This window comes from Babesia microti, chromosome IV (genome assembly GCF_000691945.2).
Source record: "Babesia microti strain RI chromosome IV, complete genome".
Lineage (NCBI taxonomy): Eukaryota > Apicomplexa > Aconoidasida > Piroplasmida > Babesiidae > Babesia > Babesia microti.
The window spans coordinates 1757191-1771516 of NC_034969.1; the positions used below are offsets into that span (position 1 = coordinate 1757191).

General features: G+C 41.7%; 10 protein-coding genes and 1 non-coding gene across 11 annotated transcripts; 3 read left to right on the forward strand and 8 right to left on the reverse strand.

Annotated features, from left to right (window-relative positions):
* Positions 98-626, reverse strand: BmR1_04g09795 (conserved Plasmodium protein, unknown function; the record flags this gene model as incomplete). The annotated part of the gene is made up of 2 exons (XM_012795080.1): positions 98-399; positions 422-626. 2 exons carry the CDS (start codon positions 624-626, stop codon positions 98-100), a joined length of 507 nt encoding a protein of 168 aa, XP_012650534.1.
* Positions 627-952: 326 nt separating this feature from the next.
* On the reverse strand, positions 953-2316 carry BmR1_04g09800 (Multifunctional tryptophan biosynthesis protein; the record flags this gene model as incomplete). The annotated part of the gene is made up of 5 exons (XM_012795081.1): positions 953-1471; positions 1492-1790; positions 1814-2020; positions 2043-2238; positions 2260-2316. 5 exons carry the CDS (start codon positions 2314-2316, stop codon positions 953-955), a joined length of 1278 nt encoding a protein of 425 aa, XP_012650535.1.
* On the forward strand, positions 2780-4759 carry BmR1_04g09805 (Ubiquitin homeostasis protein lub1; the record flags this gene model as incomplete). Its single annotated transcript, XM_012795082.1, has 1 exon — positions 2780-4759. One exon carries the CDS (start codon positions 2780-2782, stop codon positions 4757-4759), a length of 1980 nt encoding a protein of 659 aa, XP_012650536.1.
* Positions 4834-5241, reverse strand: BmR1_04g09810 (hypothetical protein; the record flags this gene model as incomplete). Its single annotated transcript, XM_012795083.1, has 1 exon — positions 4834-5241. The coding sequence occupies one exon, from the start codon at positions 5239-5241 to the stop codon at positions 4834-4836; it is 408 nt and encodes a 135-aa protein (XP_012650537.1).
* Positions 5242-5366: 125 nt separating this feature from the next.
* Positions 5367-5885, reverse strand: BmR1_04g09815 (hypothetical protein; the record flags this gene model as incomplete). Its single annotated transcript, XM_012795084.1, has 1 exon — positions 5367-5885. The coding sequence occupies one exon, from the start codon at positions 5883-5885 to the stop codon at positions 5367-5369; it is 519 nt and encodes a 172-aa protein (XP_012650538.1).
* A 304-nt stretch (positions 5886-6189) lies between these two features.
* BmR1_04g09820 (Polynucleotide kinase 3 phosphatase) lies at positions 6190-7045 on the reverse strand (the record flags this gene model as incomplete). Its single annotated transcript, XM_021482822.1, has 6 exons — positions 6190-6512; positions 6534-6562; positions 6585-6660; positions 6685-6752; positions 6775-6989; positions 7013-7045. The coding sequence occupies 6 exons, from the start codon at positions 7043-7045 to the stop codon at positions 6190-6192; spliced, it is 744 nt and encodes a 247-aa protein (XP_021337971.1).
* Positions 7091-9109, forward strand: BmR1_04g09825 (hypothetical protein; the record flags this gene model as incomplete). Its single annotated transcript, XM_012795086.1, has 1 exon — positions 7091-9109. One exon carries the CDS (start codon positions 7091-7093, stop codon positions 9107-9109), a length of 2019 nt encoding a protein of 672 aa, XP_012650540.1.
* A 180-nt stretch (positions 9110-9289) lies between these two features.
* On the reverse strand, positions 9290-11629 carry BmR1_04g09830 (pre-mRNA-splicing factor SYF1; the record flags this gene model as incomplete). The annotated part of the gene is made up of 1 exon (XM_012795087.1): positions 9290-11629. One exon carries the CDS (start codon positions 11627-11629, stop codon positions 9290-9292), a length of 2340 nt encoding a protein of 779 aa, XP_012650541.1.
* A 118-nt stretch (positions 11630-11747) lies between these two features.
* On the forward strand, positions 11748-13286 carry BmR1_04g09835 (hypothetical protein; the record flags this gene model as incomplete). The annotated part of the gene is made up of 1 exon (XM_012795088.1): positions 11748-13286. One exon carries the CDS (start codon positions 11748-11750, stop codon positions 13284-13286), a length of 1539 nt encoding a protein of 512 aa, XP_012650542.1.
* Positions 13273-13966, reverse strand: BmR1_04g09840 (hypothetical protein; the record flags this gene model as incomplete). Its single annotated transcript, XM_021482823.1, has 5 exons — positions 13273-13368; positions 13390-13542; positions 13563-13673; positions 13770-13826; positions 13847-13966. The coding sequence occupies 5 exons, from the start codon at positions 13964-13966 to the stop codon at positions 13273-13275; spliced, it is 537 nt and encodes a 178-aa protein (XP_021337972.1).
* BmR1_04g09841 lies at positions 14074-14145 on the reverse strand. The gene has a single exon. It is a non-coding gene; the product is annotated as a tRNA-His (tRNA).
* Between the last annotated feature and the right edge of the window lie 181 nt (positions 14146-14326).

Below are 14326 nucleotides of genomic sequence, written 5' to 3' on the forward strand. Positions count from 1 at the left end.
ATTATTAATTGTAGAATTACTACTTAGCTTTCATAGAACTGGTTACAAATCCGGCCGTCAAACCTCAGAATGTAAGGGTTTGTAATACATATACCTGTCAATGCAAATGCACTTGAAATGTTGCGGGAGTTTTGACATTCCGATGTTGTCTGAAAACATTAGGATATTGCACTCCTGGATGAGATTCAATTAAGTAGTTTTCCCTCAACTTAAATAGGTAATCCTTGATTTCATTTATGGCAAAGGGGTGATCCTTGCCCTTGTGAAAATATCTAGAGTCGTATGTCATTTGAGAGATTTTGGCGCCGGGCCGCTTGCCAGGATTGTAGTAGGCTGAAAGAATCCTAAATTTCGGCGAATTCAGCCAATACCTATCCAATCTCTCATTTGGAGGAGGATCTAAGTTATAATAGCGGATTACCGAATATGCGAGAGTACCACATGAAGAAAGCAAAACTGGCGATAGCGGTCCAGGCGCTACCGCAGAAAAAGAAATTGCGACTGGCAAATTGTGATTCGAAAAATTGTCGCCATAAAGGGGTTCTGGAGTAGTTTGGAGTTTCCAATACCCAGCGGGGCACTACGATCTCCCTAAAACCCACATTGCGAGTCAGGAGTTTTGACATACTCAGCTACCCCATCACACCTATTTACTTTTAGTATTGATAAGATATGTATTTTTATTATATTTTAAACCGAAGTTCAACGAACACATCCTATCATTAATTATGGCTCAAATAAGCTTCTAAAAATCAAATCACAATCTCTAATAACATATCTTTATTCATAGTTACTGTGTATATGTGTCTAACTTGTATTTTTACACATCAACATTATTTTACATATTATAACTATAAATTGATGAAAATACAAACTATAATTTTAAACTGTTAACCAAAATATCTAAACACATCATAAAATCCCATACAAATACGGAACAAATAGGCATAAATTAACTGCAAGAAATTTTATTCGTAAATCGTTTCAAATTGATATAACATTTTTTTACATAGTTTTTAATGGCCTCTTCCAGTTTATCAACCATTTCTCTTTTAAAATGTTGCGATAGAAGCTTCTTATTACATTCCAGCGTCGTGTTTAATTCTACGGCCAAATTGAAATCATATACAGCAGTAGCATGATCCTCACTTGGGTATTCATGGGCATGATCTTTCATCCATTTCTCACGCTTGAAAATCCATTTCTCTGGCATGTCATTACCAATGAATCTCAACAGTACATCTTTGGGCCTAGGCGCTTCAACACAATTGTTTTCTGCAATCTGGTAAAATTCGCACATCTCTTGCAGAGTCTGCCGGTAGTTTTGCTTCATTCTTATCACGTGTCCACCGCCAGAGACATCCTTTTCATCCATTTCGTCCGTGAAAAATAGGGGCTTACTAATGGCCAAAATTCCCTTCCCAGGAGCGTTCCACTTTTTAATCGATCCTACAAAACTTGGTATGTTTGTCTAAATGCTGTAGTGCTTACATCAGCCAATTTTTTACCAAGAACAACTGCGTCATAACCTGCCAATCCCAATTGCTCAATTTGTTCTAGTGTTTTAATTCCGCCGCATGCAATGGTAATTATGCCGTCTGGCACTATTTCCCTAATCTGCAATGCACGATTTGGGTGGCATTTGTTCGTTAATCTATCCCACTGGTTAATCATCAGTATTTTTGTGTGCAGCTGTATGGCATATAAAGCATCCTCCAGCGTATGCACTTCCACAATTGGCTCAATGCCCAAATTGTAGGAAGTGTCTATCATGGATTCCAGCGCAGGACCTAGATTATGACATTAAATATACCCAAATAAAATGAGTTGAGTACTACACCATCTGCATGAAGTTGTGCCGCTTGAGCTAATTGCAAAGGATGTAAAATTATGTCTTTCATGACCACAGCCGGACGACTTCTATTACCAATGGCATGTGCCGCACAAATTGATGTTTTTAAATCGTCTAAAGTTCCCTTGTATGCTATATCATCAGTGTTAACTAAAACAACATCAAATCCTGTGTTGGTTAAGCCGTGTACCGGTGTTTGCCATAGTCACAACAACTTCTCCTGCATCCAGAAATGACAGTCTAACGCCACTTCTTGAATCGGTATGGGTTGGAGATTCTCGTTTCAAATCAGCCACTAAAGATAGAGAATGCCTGTCCTCAGTTGAGTGCCTGGTTAGCATTTCAGAAAGTTTGCACTTCATGGTGCCCTTGACGCTAAGAATGGTCTATTTTCAACAAAATCATACTTGTAATGGATCAATAGGATCTTTGTGTTTATCTATCATACGATCAATTTGGTACATCTTTTCTTGCAGCAACCGATTGATTCTATCACGGTCGCTGTGAGAACAAATTGACACCTGTCCATTTGGTATCCTCTTTACAAAAAAAGACTCACACACAGAGACAAAATGTATTAACACGAGTGATACTACTATAAGTGAATGTGGGATTCCACCTTCCACCTTTTACCCACATATATACTTAAATTCGCCCCCTACTTTATATATATTCGCAGCTGTACCCTAACTCTACCCCCTAGTTATGTAAGAGCTTATTATCCCTACCCCTAAATTCAGTACATTTCCTTATGTTATATAACCATAATATGTGTTTATATGTTCCTTATTAATTTATTCAAAAAGCAATATTACTCCAGGTAATAATATAGCTCAGGATCATAACGTTAGTTATGAGAGATCAACAACCATTATCCTGCGCGAAATATATACACTCTTGTTATATTATACCTGTATACAAGGTATTATGATGGAATATAAGTTGGAGCAGTCACTGTTGGGCCACCAAAAGGGTGTAAGATGTATAACTCATGTTACAGATCCAATAGATACGTCTGTAAAATTTGCCTCGGGAGGGGAAATGGGCGAAGTTATTGTTTGGAAGATCACAGATATATCTTTTGAACCATTCATACAGTTTGAGCCACACATTAACACTGTCATGTGTATAACTTCAGCGTTTGACAAATTTACAAATTCTACAGTTGTTTATAGCGGGGGAAGAGATACTGTAATTGTCAAGTCCAGCATACATGGTAATACACTATTGAAATACACAGGGCATATTGGCCCTGTTTGCAGTATATCCCTAGTGGCTGAGAAGGGACTATTGCTATCTGGTAGCTGGGACGGCACAGCCATCATTTGGAATTTAGAATCTACCGCTGTTAAATACAAAATTGATGGGTTTCAGTACGGGGTCTACCCATCATTTTGTTTAACCAATGGTTATGTATATTTGGGCTCCCAGAATGGCCATATCACTGTGTGGAATGGTATAGAAAGAGTAGACATAGATAATACACTTCATAAGGATGCCGTTAGGACGGTTAGAATTTACAACCAAACAATTTTAACATCTTCCAATGACACAACTGTAAAGACTTTCAATCTAAAGTTTTCTGAAAAAAAGGAATTTTGTGGCCATACTTCATTCGTTTACGACGCGCATATAACTAGTGACGGTGCTAGTGTAATTAGTGCATCTGAAGATTTCACTGTTATTGTTTGGGATATACAATCGGGTAAATCTGTACAAGTAATTCCCCACCCTTCGACAGTTTGGCAAACTTCTAGCTTTGGGAATCGTCTAGTGACTGCTTGTCAAGATGGCAGGGTTAGGATATATAATAAAGATCCGGAATTCACTCCGGATCCAGCCCTCACATCATTCGATACCAATGTAGATGACATTAGCACAGTTACAAACACTGCTGCGAGTAGCAACAATACGTATTATGCGGGCGATTCGCAATTTCCCGCTGGGAATTACGACTACATTTTCAAGGTGGAACAGAATGGTAAATATTATTCATTGCCATACAACCGCGGTGATGATCCCAGAAGCGTGGCAGAAAAATTTTGTAAAAATACCATGATAAGCATTAACAATGTTGGTACTATAACAGATTTTATCATCAAAAATGTACCACATGCACGAATTGAAACCCCAATAATTTCGGTTCCCCTGCCCATAAACTTCCCCAATGTATCGAAGGATAAATTGTTGGACAAGATTACGGAATTTAACAAGTTAGTTTCAGGCGAAATAAAATTGACATTAATTGAGTTAGACAGTATCAAACAATGTTTATACGAAGATAAAACATTGGATACTTACATTTTATCGAAGTTATATTTATGGCCCAAACAACAATTGTTGCCCATACTGGATCTATTAAGGATACTACCACTGAAATTAGATTTTAACATAACAGTTGACTATGTAAAATTGCTTATCCAAGTTATTGAATCTTGCGAAAGTGAAATATTTGTATCACTTGCACTTAAAACTATTGCCAACTCACTGTACCTAACTGTGTCAAAAATGAAGATGGAGAATTATATGCCCCAAATTTGCAACATTTTATTGGAAACAGCTAAAAATGCTACTTTGCGCATCCAACAGCCTTTATCCGTCATCGCGCTTAATTACTCTCATATTTTAATCTCTCGACGACACTCGGAACAACGTAGGCACCTATTGAAGTTAATTGTTGAGTGTCTTAGAACGTGCAAATCTCACATTGACAATTGGGGATTATCTGTTTCTAACCGCTTCATAATGGCATTATACAAGTTACAATTAGTGGAGCCCAAGATTCTATCTGGCTCCAATGATGTCGGGGAGCTTTTACTCAACATATCGAAATTACAACCACAATCCTCACTGCCCAATGATGTTAAAGAGGCATTAGCGGCGGTAACTAGTTCTATTTATAATTAATGTATATAGTAGTCGATTAGCAAGTGAGATTTTTAAATGTATGATGTGAAAAATTGAAAATCAGATTCAATCGTTCATTCACCTACAATGGTGACTATTATATCAACTTGTTGGTCAAATAAATCAACCAGTAGGTTATGTGTACCAATTTTATCAAGAATTAGTGGGGATTCGTGAGCTCGCAAGCCATTTATGCACTTTACATCGTTTAGAAGAATATCCAAGCAGTATTGCTCAGAAATTTGTTGAAGAATTTGGTAAACATGTATTGGCTTTGCTATAGTACTTCGATCTGTAACGCACGTTGGCACTTTAAATTCGACCGTCATGTTTCCGATTTGTTCCTGAGAGTTGAAATCATTTGTGTTATTTGCATTTTGGGCATTTAGATTCTGGTGAGCCAGTGGGTGAGTTTCCGACAGAGGTACTGCCAGTTTTTTTGGAAATAAATGGTATAACGCTTTACCCCTAGACACAAGCATTACTTTGTTTGTTTTATTGTCGATTACATGTATTTTTTTATCTAACACTCTGGGAATCCAAACCCTATCCTTAATAGTGCCTCTAATGTAGCTAATTTTATGCCTCTTGGATATTTGTAATGCGTTTAACATTTGGAAGCCTCATACAACTTTTTCAGGTATTCATCAACGTTGCTATTTGATTGTTGCACTGTAATAGGTTTTGATGGTTTAGTGAACTCCTCGCTAGTTGCCATGACCTGGAAAATATGTTCGTTGTGATCCAGTACGAGTTTTGCCAATGAAAAATCTGCGTCCAGATTGGCTTTGAGTTCTTCCTTAAATTTTTCCTCGAAAATATTTTTGAGGTGTTTTTTATAGTCTTCTGAAGTGGTACTAGGGGCTATATTTAGCAGTTCAGCTACAATGATTCGGTCAGGTTGTTTGGTAGTGGGATTTAGAGGCAGCGTGGGCTTGGGGACTAATGCCAACTTATCAAATTCCGGTTTGAGGCTTTGGCAGAGCGAGTTCAGGTTGATGCAGATACTGCGGAAATCATTAATGAATTTGGAATAAGGGATGGTAGATTCTAGGCGCAAAATATCATCTAGCTGTGGCCCTGCACTTGCCGTGAGGTCAGCAAGTTGGTTGGCCAAAGATTCCATCTGCACCCATGCCAAAGGAATCTGAATCAATATCCTCAAGATATAGAACAAGAATAGTAGAATTGAGCAAATATTTGCAGAAAGTAAAAAAATTGTGTTTACACTTCTCGATTTGAGCGTGTCATCCTTGCGCAGGGGCCATGCTAATCTTCTCTGTATCGTTCCAATTTTTGCTAATGGCGCTCCGAGGAGGCCACACTGTTACGTTGCTACAGGAAGGGGAGTGGGACACGAGCCCCCCAAAAATGGACATAGGTAACTAGCAGACTAAAAAAAGCTACGAGTGTTAAGAATTACTGGGGCATTAGATTTCGAAAATTTCTTCCGGTGTATAAAATTTAAATTTTATATTTTTAGCAAACATCAAATCACAATTTGAGTGATCATTTTTGAGTAGAGCCTTTAGAAGCTCTAAGTCTTCAAATTTATCTGTGTGATTATGATCAAAAGTGCGATCAAAATTGATATTCAGTTTATCCAAAGCCTTCTTTAGGTTTTTAGCCATGGCATTTTTCAGTTTATTATCGTAGATCCTTCCAGCAGCATCTCCCACATAAAAGCTATAGTCCAGGTCCGAGTCCAATCCATTGTTTAAGTGTTCCTTAAAAAACCTATACATCCCAGGTTCTAAATTAACTGTTAATGTACTTGGTTTGCGATATTTGTCATTACTCGTACTAAATTAGTTATGAATCTTACGAAAAAACGACATGCAAAGGTAATTGTGCAGAGGAAGATTTTAATTTAAATTCCGAAAAAATATTATCCATTCTAGCTAAATGATCACACATTTCCATACCCTTTACATTGTATAACAGTCCTGCATCTGAAGGTCCCTTTTGGTTTGAAAAAATTACGATAACATAGCTAAATTACAAAAGTTCATTACCCCAGCATGTGGTAGCGCTCTAGATATTTTGTGACTTTTGGACTGTATAGCACATAGTCATTAGGGGATATGATTAAGCCTCCAGAAGGACGGGATGTTATGGCCCTGGTGGTGTAAAAGCTGGGCGTATAAACCAGAGTGCTGTCAAGGTCAAAGGCTGCGATTTTATCAGTAACGGGTGGTACTCCGAATGTTTTGTAATACACAGTGTCCTTCTGCAATTTAACACGAAACTTACATTTTTCCACCCTCTAAAAGGCTCATCTACCATAGTTGTCGCTTAGCATGATATTCTAGCCACACAAGTTTGTGCGCCATGCTTGAATCTCCCCGGGGTTTGGAATCATTCCTAACAGATGCCATTAGACAGGGGCTGTTGCAACGTGCGTCAGAACAGGTAGAAAGGAGGCTTAAAAGGGTGCAAGATGAAATAGCTAAGCAGGTTTCTGAAAATGTGAACCTTGTAATTCGCTCCCTCATCACCAACAACAAATTACAACTATTACTATGTTCCACGTTGGATGGCTTGGATAAGCTTAAAAATTACAAGTACAAGGCATTGTTGGATTGTTACGACAAATTTAACCGTGAAACAGAATCACTTGAGAGTGATCTTAACGCCCTGAATGAGATGCAACTGCTCAAGATGTACATAAGCAAGTTACTTGAAATTCAGAGCAGAATATATGATTTCAAAATCAACTATGAATCTAACGATGCGTGTTTGCATGCGTCAAATAAATTTGTTTTGAAAGAGAACGACACACCATTGGCACCCAGCAATAGATTGACGTATCTAAAAGAATACTATTTATTGTCAGAACAGATTCAAATGATATCTAGGCAATTGTACTTGTCTGAAAAAACAAAATCAGATTCACCTTCCGCGTGGCTGTTGCGACACTGTACCCTTTTACTGAAACAGATTCACATTTTTGCACAGGCGGAGCTTTACTTTACATTATCACGTGGAGTTAAATACACGTTACAGCCGGAGTTAATAAAAGCAGGGTTTTTATTACTTGAAAAATCTGGCATTATTAAGGAGACCTTTTCCAACATAGTTGCAATAAAAGCCGCCGAAACTTGTGATGTCATCAACACCAAGCATATTTTGAATTCTCAGAATCCTACTACTGTGTTTATGGAACAGTTTCTTATGTTTTTAGATTTGTATTGCTGTTCTATTCGAGGATTTCACATATTAGATCAACCTAGCTGTACAACAGAGTTCATTGATAAGGTGACACTATCGCTACAAACAACTTTCTCAATTTTATACAAAAGGCAAAATTTTCGCCAAGGCATGATTGAAACAATACCAAACCTTGCCAGAATGATGCAATCATATCACGAGAATATGAATGATAGTCTGAAGCAGCATCTGTATTTGGTATTTGAACACCCAATAAAGGATTATCTGCGCCATGTGTTAAGTACCATTATGCCATTGGTGAACGGTTTTTTTTCGGGTACCAAATCAACCTCTGTGTTGAAAGCTATTGAATGCTTACCGACTGATCACGATTTGAATTACCTTGCGAACTTATGCCTAAAGCATTTGAATGAGTCGCAGAATTGCGGACAGATTGAGGCACAAGTGAATAAGATAATCCAAACAGCAATACAAACCTTTGCTAATTCTGTGTCGTCGTTATCACAAATATCAGCTGATAACATACAATTTGAGTTTCATTGCAAGGGCGGCTTTGGATTTGCAGAACCTACGCCCTCCCATGTGCTGGGTGCGAAGTTATTTTGCATAACCTCAGCGCTAGAGCTGCAGCTAGATAACTATAGAGAAACGCTTTCTACTGGTTATGATGTTGTAAAGAAGTGGGTAGTCAATTTATCTCAAGAGTTGAAGTGTATGGTCAGCCACGATCTCGTTGTTGGATTAGAGGCATCAGAGGAGTTATCAAGAAACATATGCTCACTATTTAACGGACTGAAACTTTACTTCAACAGCTCGTTGTTTGAAAAAAAGGCCTGGGAAAAAACATGCAGGTTTCTATCTCCCCTTGTATACCACGCGGTATTCCTCTACGTATCACTATCTAGCTGCTATGAAATTAGCGATGATGATAAATTGGAACTTGTACAACAGACGACCCGGATTGAAATGGCTATAACAGACCTATTGGCCTCGCCTTCGCCCAAGAAGGTGGCTGAACTGCTGTTGGGATTCAAACGATTTTTATTTTCAGAGGCTGGAGAACAGATAGATTTGCCCCCGTTAATAATTAAGGTGATACGTGACAAGTGTATTGACTCTTACGAACAGCTATTTGAAAACAGTTACGACGACGCCATTGCAAAGGCCCACTGGGTGTGACAACAATCGTAGATCGCATTTGATTTCTAATTGCCATAAACGGGCATGAACCTAATTTTATCTTCCATAGTCTAATATCAGGGGTGGGCGATTTAAACTGACCATTACATGCCTGCACTCTTAACTTACAGGAGGGTATAGGTATAGGTATAGGGTAGCTACTACTAAACTAAGAAAAAATTAAGTAGGCGGAGCCAAGGGGGCCGTAAAGCTAGAAAAGTTGGATTGGGCCGATACGCTGGCCTTGAGGCGAAGCATGTCGCGGAAACACTCCTGATTGCCGTGCAAAATTTCAAATTCCTTCCACTGATCCCAAAATAGCGGAAACTTTGAGGGCTCGAATAACTGGGCGGCGTAAACAAATATGGCTCTGGCCCTGTCTATCTCGCCCAAACCCCGCTCCAACTTGATAAACTGCAGGGACAGTTGCCTCACTAACTCGTCATCCAATGACCCATCCTGAATAGCACTGGAATATATCTCTCGGGTGTGCATTACCCCAAAAAGCTCCGCTGTCTTGCATATGTAGAGCTTGTACATGACGAACCTCTCACCGGGGGGGGAAACTTTGGCGGCTAGGCGGTACAGAGCTATGGCCCGCCTTGCGAGGCCGTACTCCTCCTCCATGGCCGCGTAAAGGTAAATCAGGGGACGTGCAAACTCGGGAGGTGCCATCCCCTGCCGTTCAGACTGTCCTCCAGCCTTGTCAAAAATGTCGCGTATTCCTATGGCCTGCTGAAAGATCTCTCGGGCCCGCTCCAGCTTGGTGCCTGGGTAACGCCCGCAAAAACTAGAAATGTACTCCAGATACAAATGGTATAGGTGAGGCCATTGAAACAACCCAATTCCCTTCTCATATGCCTTAAAACTAGACTCAAAGTGCTGCTGCTTTTGCAAAAAACGACAAAACTTAGAAACCAACAAAGGAGAGACTACCTTCAGCTCTACCATGCGGTCGTAACATGCGATACAGGTGGATATCGTGCCAAAATTCTCCTCCATATCCAGCGCGAGAGACCAAAGCTTGAGCGAAAAGCAAAGGTGCCTCTGTACCCCCTCCTCAGATTGAGTACTAGTCGACCTACGACTGAGCTGTAAGGCCCTCTCAGAGTCGCCATGACGCAAATAAGTCTCTATCCAAGCACACCAAACCGTGGCCAAATCGGCTACAGATCTATACTTGGCCACTATCGCCAACTCAAAAACCTTATCAATACCAGCAAAATCCAACTGGGACTCGTATAGACCAGCGAAGCGAATCCACAAGTCAGAGAGGTGACCCTTTGCTATCTTATAATCAACGGTCTGCACCGCCTCGGCGTAGACAGACGCAGCCCTCACTGGGTCTGTCTGCCCAAATATGGCGGCACGCTTGATCCAATGGTCTACAATGTGCGGATTCTGCTTAAGCCTAACAGATGATAGTAACAATGCGCGATTGTCCACCAAGTACTCGAGACGGGCTATACATAAATCAAAATCCTTCCCCGCATTGGCCAGCTGCTCGAGGAACTTGGCATAGCAATTAAATACTATGGAAAAGTCTTCCACTGTAGCAACGCTTGTGATAGCCTCTTGGTAGATATGCCTGGCCATATCCAGGTTCCCACCCCTAGCGTATATGCCGGCTAGGGTAACCCAAAGAACAGATACCTGGTCGGTGTACTTTGAAATACCCTGACGAATGACCTGCTCGGCAGGGAAGTTCTTGAAGTAAGCTCCATGATCTCTGATCAGTTCACAAAGTTCGTTCCAATATTGGTGCTGCGATTTTCCCTTCGGGGACACGAATGTGTCATCATTGAGGATGCCACATAGGCAACGACAGGCCTCTTCTTCTTGCTGCGGTATAGACCGCAGGAAGTCATAGTATGACTCCTTGCGGTCAGGAAAGAGCTGAATTAACCGAGGAAATACGGCCTGTCCTAGCGGGAAAAGTCTCGCCTCCATGACAAAGTCCGCGTATTCTGACCAAACGATGTCATGCTGAGTGACGGGCAAGTTAATCAGCGCCAAGTCGTAGACCCGGCGGACCCTAGTTATTCTATTTTGTAACCTAAGGAAGGAGGCATAGAGGAGGTAGATGGCCATTGTCCCGTAGAGCTGGACCAGGCAGGACTCGAAGGCTTGATTGGCCCTCGAGTATAGATGGGGGAACTCGTAGTAGCTGCCTGGAATATCTAGCACCAAGTCCCTAAGGAAACAATACCATAATTTATAGCTGAGTGGCATTTTAGAGAGGGCACGCTTGTAAGAGTTGAGTATTTGAGTGAAGACTTCTTCGTAGGTTAGGTCCCCTTCCTCAGTGGTAATGTGTGATGATTGTGGATTATCTTGTGTAATTATTTCGATTTTATATAGCTTAGAATAACCAAGGTAGCTAAGATGCTGTCTATGCGGGCAAATTGACTTGAGCTTTCCGACATAGTCGAGCCACAAACTGCAACGATGCGGATTGCGGGTGACTTCGTCGTCGTAATGTACCCGAAACATATTAAACAGTTCTCTGGGACTAGCCATTGTTCTCAAGCATGTTTTGTAGTCCTAGCTCTATCCGTGCCACGAAGACACCTGATATAAGGCGGTGGCGTCACGCTAGGAGTGATTAATGGGGCCTGCCTATATGAACTAGACCAGCATGTCTAATGATGGAAAGAAAGTCAGCGGGACTTTTATGCCGAAAAACGGGTTGCTGGTCCAGTTCATGTCCAAGAAATCTGTTCCACATCCAGCGGCCCATCCGGCGCAAAATACCTCAGGCGCCACTGGCAGCACGTCCTTGAAGGTCTGGACAGATCGCCCTGTGGTACAGTCTAAGGACCAACCCACCAGCGGAAACACGCCCAGTCCTCTGCATTTGGGCTCTGCACTACTAGCCAATGTCTCGACGAAGGAACCCAAGGGCCCCGGCGTATCCTCGGTCACTGCAAAGCCCAGGCCCAACGCATGGAAGCAGGACGATGGCCAACAGCATTGCCTAAGTGAACTAACCGGACCCTCAACCCTATCTTCTAACCCAGCACTGCAAAACATGGGCACGCCGCGAAAATCAGACGACCATGTTGTACTGCAAACCAATACCGATGATGTTAAAGCACATAGTAACGGAGGTCGCCTTAGGTCAAGCTCCCCGCTCCAACGGCCATCTGCGCAAATAAAATCCTCACCTACGCGTTCAGAATCTTCTCGTTCGCTACAAAACGCATACAATGGCCTTGTGACGTCCAATCTGCCACCCTCATTCCCGCAAAACCCATCGTCACTAGAGGTGCCACTGTTAGTTTGCCCAGATTACGCCAGAAACTTTGGACAGTGCCCACTGGCCCATCAGTGCCCAAAACTTCATGTAGTACTGCTTCCCACCCTTTCAAAGTCCTATGGAATCCCGGGACTGGAGTTCCTCCCCTCGGCCGTACCGCTTGATTTGATTAAAAAACACTATAATTCCAGAAAGAAGCATGACTCGGATATAGGAGACGGAACTGATGAAAAACAGCCATATACGCCTCCTGGACCCCCTCCGCTTAATGGAGAAGGGGCCTCTATCAACCCTAAATATCGTAACCCTGGCCACGCCCGTTTCCTCCAGAAACCTAACCAGCCCATCCACGGCACCCCTACCTCTGGAATTGATGCAGCGTGGAACTCGCCTCGCGCCAAAAATTCCCATTTGCCTCGAGGCAAAGACCCCAAGGGAAAGGCCTCCCGCCTGGACGGACCTACTTCTGCGGACTCCAACCCCGTAGACCCTAATAGGAATAACAGGGACCCCAACAGGGATAACAGGAACCCTAATAGGGATAACAGGAACCCTAATAGGGATAACAAGGACCCTAATAGGGATAACAAGGACCCTAATAGGGATAACAAGGACCCTAATAGGGATAACAAGGACTCTATTGGGGATAACAGGGACCCTAATAGGGATAACAAGGACTCTATTGGGGATAACAGGGACCCTATTAGGGATAACATAGTCCCTTCCGGAGACACTGCTAAGGACAAGATGTGTAGTGGTGAGGAAGGAAGCAAGAACGAGCAGGCCGAGGCACAGAAAATTAAGGGCAAAGGCGCGAAGATGGCGCCGAAAAAGAACACTTTTGAGATGAGGGGTTCTACTCGTAGGCATTTTGGGTCGATGAGTTGGCGGAAAAGGGGGCAGGTCAAAGAAGCTTGACCGATACAACCACGAGAATTGCTGAAATTGCCAGGACAGCAATGAACTTCCACACAAAACCCGTCAAATTGCGGCCGATTTGCTGCATTAATTTTCAACTTACAAGCTTTGTTAGGTAGGTATCTGCCCTGTCTAGGTATTCTCCCTGAAACACTAGCCTCGCAATCGTGCTGTTTATCCTATCCCTTTGCGCGAATAATTCCTCCAGTATACTTGTGTTCGCCCTGTTTACCTCATCGACAATTGCTCTGGAATCCTATGTGACTTTTGCATTACCTCTAAATGCTTGAAGCCAACATTTAGCAGCGGTTCTGTTGCGGAGAATAGCGAGTTGCTGGAATTGCTAGAGTGTAAAAGCTTTAGGTAGCGCTGCCTATATTCTTCAATCTGCATTAACTCTGAATGGCACTTTCACTTCACATGTTATACTCTCATGCTATACTCATGTTATAATTGTGAGATCTCAGAACAAACGTAACTTACTTGAGCGGTGTATGATTCATCCGTGAAATTAGACGCCTCCAATTGCATTTGGTGGATCTGGGTGATTTACGCGATACCGAATTTTCAATTTGTAGTAAGGCCTTTTTGAACTTACTGCCCTGAGTTGAAAGCTTGGACTCGGCGAGCTCCAGGCCCATTAGGGCTTGATGTCTGTATTGCTGGTAGAGCTCGTCCATCAAGTGCCATAGAAGCTTATTATTTGGGCTAATACTAATGTGTATAGCTTGGATATATGGCACGTGTTTATAGTATATGGTGCGGAAAAAGCGGATGGAATAATAATTGTCCAAACCAGGAATCGAACCTGGGTTGCCACGGCCACAACGTGGTGTCCTAACCTCTAGACGATTTGGACCTCACAGAGGCGGAGATTTTTTTTGCCATGAAGATCATTTTTGTTCAAACATGTAAAATTCCTGACAATTACACAGTCTAATCATAATTCAAGACGCCAGATTAGATAATCACATATCTTTAATCTTTAGGCTACCAATGGATGTTGGTGGAAAATAGACTCTTTATTAAACAAAAAATTT